The sequence below is a fragment of the Pygoscelis adeliae genome, unplaced genomic scaffold, assembly GCF_000699105.1.
Source record: "Pygoscelis adeliae isolate BGI_AS28 unplaced genomic scaffold, ASM69910v1 Scaffold537, whole genome shotgun sequence".
Lineage (NCBI taxonomy): Eukaryota > Metazoa > Chordata > Aves > Sphenisciformes > Spheniscidae > Pygoscelis > Pygoscelis adeliae.
Genome location: NW_008825213.1, coordinates 602,264 through 611,208, shown reverse-complemented (window position 1 = coordinate 611,208; position 8,945 = coordinate 602,264). Strand labels below are relative to the sequence as shown.

The following is an 8,945-nucleotide window of genomic DNA, read 5'->3' as shown; positions in this document are numbered from 1 at the left end:
CTTGAACGGGGGCTCGCACCTCTGGCCTGCGGCCTCCCGGCTACTCGCGGGGGGGTTACTTCTCAGGGGCCACAAAAGGTACCTTCAGAAAATGCGGGCTGGGGTCAGCACACTGCACGCGACACCCTTCTGTCTTCGGCTCCGCAGAGACCCGTACACGTGCATGTATAGCGAAGGGTTCAGCCACCTCTAAAAGGTGGCTGGCTGGTCGGAGCCACGGACCCACCATGCGCCAGAGGCAGCTCGCGGGTGTCTTTGGAGTAGGCTGTGGGAGAGAAGAGCCCACATGCTGCCTGCTAACTGCTCTTCTTGCCTCCCTTCCTAATGGCTCACACTTGTTTTTCCTCTTGGTCTTGCAGAGCCTCCTCTAGAGGAAGGTCAAACTCTAAAATAACTTTTTTTTTTTTCCCCCCGATGGTATTAAAACCCAGCGCTCCAAGGAACTGTCATTGCTTGGACTGATGCGGGCTTGTGTCGCTGGGGCTGTGGTGCTTGCAGTGCTGGGCCGGTGCCCGGCTGCCTTTGCACAGAGCTGCCTTCTCCTGCGCTCCTGAACTGCATCACCTGGGGACCGGAGAAGCCAAATTGCTAGTCCCAGCGCCCAGGCAAAACTGCGTACTCCTGCTGCAGGCAGGGCCGTAGCGCGCAGCGGCTCTCGGCGCCGTCAGTGCGGTGCTGTGCCCCACACCATGCCACAACTGAGGGGCAGCGCCAGGCAGAGGGGCTGGCACAGGGGGAGCCACTTGGATGGGGACCCAGTTGGGAGCCCGGCGCGGAGCCCGGCTCCTCCTCGGGCCCCTGTGATGTGCAGGAGCAGGTGCTGGACACCACTGCTGCCAAATCCGCCTTCGGGCAGGGGACCATTTGGGTGTTAGCACAGGGTTAAAAGAAAGCCACGTCTGGCTTTTAAATACAATACAGACCCCAGGTCTGGCTGCCTCCTGGGTGGCTTTGGCTTGGCTCCGATCAGACACGCAGTGTCTTGCAGGTGCTGGCAGCTGGATTTGGAGGCGCCGCCAAACACTGAGCTGGGCAAAGGCCCTCTGCAAACACAAATATTTGCTTTCTGCTGCCTATCTTGCTGCTCTCCTCTTCTTTTTTTTTCTTTCAAAAGCACCTTTTCTTCTGTGAATCCTGCAGTGCTGCCTGCTTCAGTCCTCCCCTGGGGCGGTCCGTGGACTTCAACACATTTTAGGTGTTAAAGTTGTCATCGTTAGTGAGCGCAGAGCGGGCGGCATGGGGGCAGCCATGGGAGCTGCTCCGGGAACTGGAGTGGGGAGTTCCTTGGCATGGGCCGGGCCCTGCCGGGGGACAGACCCTGCAGCCCTGCCTCTTTGCTCTTTCGCTTTTTCTTTCCTGTTGCCTTTTTTTCCCCTCGCGATAGGCTGGTTCTGCTCTTCGCACCTTTTTTTACTGGGGAAGGGGAAGAGGAAGGTGGTGGTTAGACAACAGCAATGGTCCGTGCTCTCTCTGCTCCCCCATCTTCTCTAAGCCCTCCGAGCATTACAGGAAGGGATGAACCATGAGGGTATCAAATGATTTGGACTCTTTTCTTGGGCTGGGAGAGGGCTGCCAGCTCCCAGAGCATTTTTGCGGGTAGCTTTCTGTGCCAGCGAGCCGTGGGGGGGCCAGCGTGGTGGGAACAGGACAGATGCCACGTAACAGGGACAGGGTGGACCTCTCCAAGCACAGCCCTGCTGGGGATGCTCCTGCCTCCTTCCCTTCTCTCTTTCTGCTGTGCTGGGCCGGTTTTGCAGTCCCCCTCTGGCAAGGTGGCAGGTATCCTGCCATGGTTTTTTTTTTCCCCTCTTCGGACCCACTCTAACCTCAGGGAAAATCCAGCTGTGAGTTTTCTGGTTGCATGTTACTGCCCTGAAGGCAGCAATGATTTTTTTGGACTGAACCGTACGGCCCTGAGGCCGGAGCCCACCTTAGCCAGGGAGCCCGTGGGGACCCTGTGCCATTGTCACAGGCAGGGCCATGCCTGCCTGGCTGGGCTCTGCCTGCCCCTGCATCCCGGCTGGCACGTGGGGCTGTTTTGCTCTCCGTTGTGATTGTTTGCAAAACACAGAGGTCCTGGTGTGTGGAAGATAAGCTGCCTGCACGCGCCTCTCCTCCCTGCCGGCTTGCTGCCTTCTCTCCCCGTTAAGTTGCTGGGAGGTGACTGCTCACGGCGGGGGCAAGGGGGCTGCACTGGGGTCCATCAGTTCTTCCCTGCCCCAATCAAGTTCCCAATGAACTGAGGGTTTCCTTGAGCTCTCTGGAGCCATGCGTGGGTCTGGAGGATGTCCCACCTCCTCCCCAGGAAATGTCGGTTTGTGATGGGCCAGAAACCCTGGGCCTGGCATACGCTCGTGTTAGCTAGATGTTTCTCCCTCCCTAATCACCTACTTCCTAATCACTGTGAAGGGATTTGGTTTTGCAGAGGCAGGAGACAAAGTGGCTTGGCGGAGGTCCCCTGGGATGGGAGAGGGTTAGCGAGGCAGCAGGATTGAGCCCCTCCTTGGCTGCAGACCCTGTCCCTGGGAGGAGCCGCTCCATTAATATCTCCCATTCATCCCTCTTCCTGTAATCCTGCCGCCGACTCTGGCGCTCAGCAGCTGGCTCTGATGTCACCCAGCGAGGATTTATTGCTGCTTCAGGTGGAGAGCAGCAGTTGAAGCAGATGAAATCTTATGCCAGGAGGAGCTTGTTCCCTGAGCAAATTGCTTGGAGAAAATCCGAGGAGACAGATGCAGCTCCATCAGATACACACATGCCAGGCAGTGGGATCGCGTGTCTGCTGGCTCTGCGTGCCGTGGAAGGGGACCTGCTGCGGTTAACTCCCATCTCCCCGGTGTCCTGGAGGCCTCTGGCAGAAGGGACACTCGGATATTTCTGCAGACCTCTTTAATCTTTGCTTTTATGGACCTGGGGCAGAGGTTGTACTGACGCTTCCCAGGTGTAACACCTTCCTCATGCCCTCCTGGCTCTCTGGGGTGAGCAGGGTGATGTGCAGACACCGTTAGTTCAACCTTTCTGTAGTTAATGGGTGTGAAAACTCCTGTGAAGGTGCTGAGGTCTCTAGGAAGTCATTTACAGGGTTTTGGGGTGGCACGGCTGCCCTTTCAGCTCTCCTGGGCACTTGGAGGCAGTCGTCTGGCCCTCCCTGCAGCACATCAGTGCCTTCAGCTCCTCCTCGTGCAGTCTGGGCCGTGCTGTGGTTCTGCTTCTGGCTTCCCATGCACCCTCGGGTGAGTGGGAGCATACCAAAGGATGAAGTTGAGCCACGCGTGCCATCCCCAGGAGTGACCCCAGCCCTGGGGAAGGGATTTCCACCTACCTGCGGTATCTTCGAACCACTGCCAGCTGCAACGCCTGCAAGCTGCCCCAGTGCTCTTGGGGGTCCTTCCTCTCTGCCACCCTCTGCGTGGTCCTGCTGCCCAAAAAGCAGCATTCCCACAATGCTGTGGACAGCCCTCCCAGAGCAGGGTGACCCCTCTCTGTGCAGGGATGTGGCTGGGAGAAACAGCACGTCCCAGCCTTGTTCTGCCTTGGCCAGTCACATCCCTGCAGGCCTGGACTAGGACGCTGCCCCCTCCCAGCAGACTTGGCTCCAACCAGCAGCCTGCCCATCCCAGAGGAATCCATGTACCCCATCTGGGGATAATTAACAGGCATGTTGCAACTCCCCACAGTGGGTTCCTGCTCCTGCTGTGCCTCGAGGCCCGTTTATGTGCTGTGGGAGCCACTGAACCTGTTTGGGATGTTCTGCAGCCCAGGAGCCCTCAGGGGACTGCGGCAGGTGTGAAGTGGGGTTAATGCAAAGGCTCACTTGCTTTCAATTGCCTTTTTCGTGTCTCTCCCTGCAGGAAAGAACCTCTACACGAATGAATACGTAGCTATCAAATTGGTGAGTCCCTCCGTGGTCAGGGCGGTGATATTCAGGCCACCTGGGAAGGAGATTGTTCATCCTCCCCAGGCTGTTAGAGCGGGTCGAGCCCAGTGGGTTGCAATAGGTGATGGATGGGTGGCTGCGCGGGGAGCTGTGCTCACTGCTAGGAATTGAGGGCAGGCAAAGCAACATACGTCATTGCAGGTGGGGTGATCTGGGCCTGGGGAGAGAAGAGCTGGGTCTTTGCTTCTCCAGGACCTCACTGTGGCTTGTGCTGCGCTCAGCCGGTGCCAGCAGCGGAGACCTCCAGGAGAGGGTGGTCCCCACTGATACCTGCTCCCATTAATGTCTACCCCAGCACCTGGATCTCTGGAGGGGGTGGATCTGGCTCCCATATGGGCTGGTTTGCTCTCATCGTCCCCTGAGGCTTCATCTCCATTTTATGCCAGTTTTTCTCAACCCCAAATGCTCTCAGTCCAGCTGCTGCCAGCATGTGAAGGAGGTGTCTGACACCCAGACCTCCCTAACGTCCTGCTCCCTACAACAGCCTTAACTGTTCTCCTTCTCTCCTCCAAGGAACCCATAAAATCCCGGGCCCCCCAGCTGCACCTGGAGTATCGGTTCTACAAACAGCTCGGCAATGCAGGTATGGGGCTGGGCTGAGCTGCCGCGGGGAGCCGGCCGCCCAGGCGACACGGCTAGGAAAGGGAGGCTTCCTCTAAATGTGACTCTGCAAATTCACTCCCTGGCATGAGCGACTCCTGCCCATCTGCTCGGCTGGGAGAGGCTGATTTTACACAGAGCCACGTCTAATCTTTGATCCCTTTTTATTTAGTTCTTTTCCCCCCACCTCCCCCGCAGCAGTCAGGGATGCAGATGGAGCTGCCTCCTTCGCCCTCCTGCCAAGAGCAGAACCAGGCTGGCTGTGGCGCGGAGGGAGGGCAGTGCAGAGGCATCCCCCCATCTGCAGCCCCCCGTCCCGGCTCCAGCAATGGCATGGCCATGACAGCATGGCTGTGTGCTGCTCAGCCCTGCTGCAACCCTTGACAGCCCCTGCTCTGTCTCTTGCAGAAGGAATTCCTCAGGTTTACTACTTTGGCCCCTGCGGGAAGTACAATGCCATGGTGTTGGAGCTGCTAGGACCCAGCCTAGAAGATCTCTTTGATCTGTGTGATCGGACCTTCACGCTCAAGACCGTCCTGATGATCGCAATCCAGCTGGTGAGCACAGCACCTCCGCCTCGCCCACAGCGGCTGCAGACCGCCCCGGGGGAGCGGCGTGATGCGTGGGCACGGCGGTCAGGCTGTGTGGGGACCCTGCAGGGAAGGGTAGGGGAAGGAGGAGTGAGCCAGCAGCCGGCAGGCCGCAGGAGACACTGCCTGCTGGCACATCCCAGACTGCCTCCCTCCATACCCCACCCTCTCCCTGATGTAGGAGGGCTCTCCTTCACCCCCATGCAACCCCTCTCTGAGCACAGCCGAGCGTCTCTTGCTGTGTGTCCAAGATGCGGCTGGACTGAGCTTGTCCCCCAGGGCTGGAGGACCAGTTGTGCCCGTCCTTTCGACCCAGGGTGACGTACGGGCAGGGGGGAGCAGGGTTGCTGGCTGGGGGCGAGGCAATCAGAGCAGAGTCGGGCCCAGGGGAGGAGGGTGCAGGGATGCATGCAGTACGCATGGTGCGTCTCTGCCATGGTGCTGACATCTCCTTCTCCCCCAGATCACACGGATGGAGTATGTCCACACCAAAAGCCTGATCTACAGAGATGTCAAGCCAGAGAACTTCCTGGTGGGGCGGCCGGGCAGCAAGCGGCAGCACACCATCCACATCATCGATTTTGGCCTGGCCAAAGAGTATATTGACCCCGAGACCAAAAAACACATCCCCTACCGAGAGCACAAGAGCCTGACAGGGACAGCACGCTACATGAGCATCAACACCCACCTCGGGAAAGGTGTGTGCGCACCGTGCGGCCAGCCCTGCCTCTCGGCCGAAAGGGAGAGGGAAGGAGACTGCAGGGTGCGAGCTCCCCCCTGCCAGAGGTGGGGCTGGGTACAAACTGCCTCTCCTGCTCTTCAGCCTGGGATGTTGGCAGGGCGCTTGGGGTGCTGCAGGGTCTGGCAGACACAGGAAAGGTGGCTGTAGTGGGAACGTGCCCGTGTCTCTTTTTTTCTCCGTGCAGAACAAAGCCGCAGGGACGACCTGGAAGCATTAGGGCACATGTTTATGTACTTCCTCCGTGGGAGCCTCCCTTGGCAAGGCCTCAAGGTAACTGCCAGCTCCCGCTGTCCTTCGGCACGGCTGCCCCGTGGGTCTGGCTCTGCCCTGGCATGGGCAGCATCAGGGTGTGGGGAGGGGAAAACTTTGGCCTCCGGGGTGTTGGAGGGTTGACACCCTGCCAGATGCAGGGGCTGTTGGTCTGAGCTCTGTGCCAGACCTTTGCTGTCCTGAGCGGCTGTAGGTGTCCCCCTCCGTGTCCCTCCTGCTTTGTGGGTATCCCAGCTGCTCTCACGGTGGCTGTCCTGGAACCGCACTCCTCAGTGTTTGTCTTCCAGACCTGCCCTGGGTGAGGGGATTCCCTGGGAATGGGCTCTCGCTGTTACCTGGAAAAGGGGGGCCAAGAAACTGTTTGTGGTCTGACGACACCCAGTGCCTTCCCCGCTCCCGGGGATGTGCCTGCCCCTCATGCTGACCTGCTCCTTGTCTCTGCCAGGCTGACACGCTAAAGGAGAGGTATCAGAAGATTGGTGACACCAAAAGAGCCACTCCGGTGGAGGTGCTCTGTGAGAACTTCCCAGGTGAGGGCACTCTGCATCACCTGTCCTTGTCCCCAGCCTGGCCCCAGAGCCCGCTGGCCTGGCATCTTGTCCCCCTGCCCCAACTGAGCCCGCTCTGTCCCCGCAGAGGAGATGGCCACATACTTGCGCTACGTGCGGCGACTGGATTTCTTCGAGAAGCCTGACTACGACTACCTGCGGAAGCTCTTCACAGACTTGTTCGAGAGGAATGGTTATGTGTTCGACTATGAATACGACTGGGCAGGGAAACCACTGGTGAGTGCCGAGGGAGCGGGGGTGGGCAGAGGGTGCTGGGCCCCAGGGTGCCTGGGGGGTGGTGGGCAGTGTGGTGGGGAGTCAGCGTGGTCTGTGGCAGCAGCCAGGGGGGATGCAGGTCAGCAGTTGTCCCTGCCGAGCTCACCTGTGTCCGAGAGATCGGCTCCACCAGTCCTCACCAGACGCCAGCAGCCAGCTCCAAGGGAATCTCATCGGCTGTTGTGCCGATGAGTTAAAGCTGTGACGCAGAAATTTGAGGCTCCTGGAGCTAAGGGGAACTTAGCAGTCGAGTTGGCACCTCGCTTTCTGCCATGGGCACCCTCCGTGGGCTCGCTGCAGCCAAACACCAAGCGTGGAGCTGCTGGGGCGGGGGTAAGGGCTGGGATCAGGCCCCCGTTCTGGGGTGTTTTGCATGTTTAGCCAGAGGTTGGATCAGGGGGCGCGGGGCGGCGGGAGGGCTGCTGTGTCATGGCTGATGTTGTCCTTGTCGTGTCCCCAGCCCACCCCCATCGGCACGATGCACAGCGAGGTGCAGGTGCAGCCCCCGAACAGAGACAAAGCACAGCCACACACCAAACACCAGGTGAGCGGCAGCGTTGCCGGGGCACGGGACCGCGGTCGTGCAGAGCTTGGGCTTCTGCTCCACAGACTCACAGAGCCCAGCGGGGCCTCTGGATGGAGGCAGGGACTGGGGCATCCTTTTTTCCCCCGGTGCTGCCTGTGGGAGGGCTTCCTCCCTGCAGGTCTGGGTCTGTGGCTAGCAGGGGGACCAGGGCAGTGTCCCTGGGGCCAGGCGGCCTGGCAGAAGCAGGAGGAAGCAGCCGTGGGAGGCTGTAGCACGGTGGGGAAGCGCCAGGCCTGGGCTTCAGCCGGCAAGCTGCAGGGTTTAGCGCTGGCCGGGGGGTGTGGGCACGGTACAGGCTGAGCCACCTTGCGCTAAGGACAATGTCCCCGGTGCCGCGTCCCCATGGGAGTAACTTGCTGCTCTGTTCGTGGTGCCACTTTCATCAATGGGACGGGGACACGGGACAAAGGAGGGGGCTGCCTGGGCCTCGAGAGAGGGGCTGGCTTTGCCCTGGGAACCGGCAGGGCACGTGGGGCCGAGCTGGGAGCAGCCAGGGGCAGGGAGATGAGCAGAGCTGTGCAGGCAGCTCCCCGCCTGGGTCGCTGTGGGAAAGGGGCTGGGCTGCCTGGCCCTTCTCCAGTGCCATGGCCTGTCCTACGCTGGAGCAGGAAACACGGCTTTGGGACTGCTACCATCAAGAGCAAACCTCACGTGTTTCCCCAGCGGGCCCGTACAGACCCTCGTCCTCTTGCCTTGAACCTCCACGGGGAGCAGAGCACCTGCAAACAGGCTGGAGCCGAGCGTGCAGCACCCTGTCCTCCCTCACCCATGTATCGGCCCAGCGGCGCCCCTTGCTACTGTGGGCCGAGCAGGGGGAGCCTGGGACAGCCCTGGCTCTCGCTGGCCGGTGGCTGGGCAGCGCTTCCTTAGGGAGAGGGCGACTTCTTCAAAGCACCTCTGGCTCGTTCCTGGGACCTTGCTCCCAGTAAGATCTGCTCTCTGCCTCCAGCATCCAAGAAATGCCGTGTTCAACATCCCTTCTCGAGGGCAGTGGGAAAAGCAAAGCACAAAACTCCCGCAGTGCGGGAGCAGTTTCCAACCTGGGGATGCAGAGGGGCTGTGCCATGCTCACAGTGGCGAGGGTTTGGCAGCAGGGTCCTCCCGCGCTGCCGGAGAAGCTGAGGAGCCCGGCGCCCTCGAGGAGCAGCACAGCTTTCTCGAGGGCAGTGGGAAAAGCAAAGCACAAAACTCCCACAGTGCGGGAGCAGTTTCCAACCTGGGGATGCAGAGGGGCTGTGCCATGCTCACAGTGGCGAGGGTTTGGCAGCAGGGTCCTCCCGCGCTGCCGGACAAGCTGAGGAGCCCGGCGCCCTCGAGGAGCAGCACAGCTCGCTTCCTCGCAGTCGCCCCGTAAAGATCCGCGTCGGCCTCGGAACATGGCGCTCGCAGGAGGGGG

At 60.4% G+C, this 8,945-nt stretch overlaps 1 protein-coding gene across 1 annotated transcript in view; it reads left to right on the top strand.

Annotated features, from left to right (window-relative positions):
• Nucleotides 1-7,685, top strand: part of CSNK1G2 (casein kinase 1, gamma 2) — a 13,063-nt gene extending 5,378 nt beyond the window's left edge. Inside the window, exons 2-10 of the mRNA XM_009329089.1 lie at nt 3,852-3,892; nt 4,451-4,520; nt 4,946-5,094; nt 5,591-5,825; nt 6,054-6,139; nt 6,585-6,669; nt 6,776-6,924; nt 7,424-7,507; nt 7,668-7,685. Of these exons, the coding sequence (XP_009327364.1) occupies nt 3,852-3,892; nt 4,451-4,520; nt 4,946-5,094; nt 5,591-5,825; nt 6,054-6,139; nt 6,585-6,669; nt 6,776-6,924; nt 7,424-7,507; nt 7,668-7,685 (917 nt within the window). The remainder of the gene's footprint in view (nt 1-3,851; nt 3,893-4,450; nt 4,521-4,945; nt 5,095-5,590; nt 5,826-6,053; nt 6,140-6,584; nt 6,670-6,775; nt 6,925-7,423; nt 7,508-7,667) is intronic.
• Nucleotides 7,686-8,945: the final 1,260 nt, after the last annotated feature.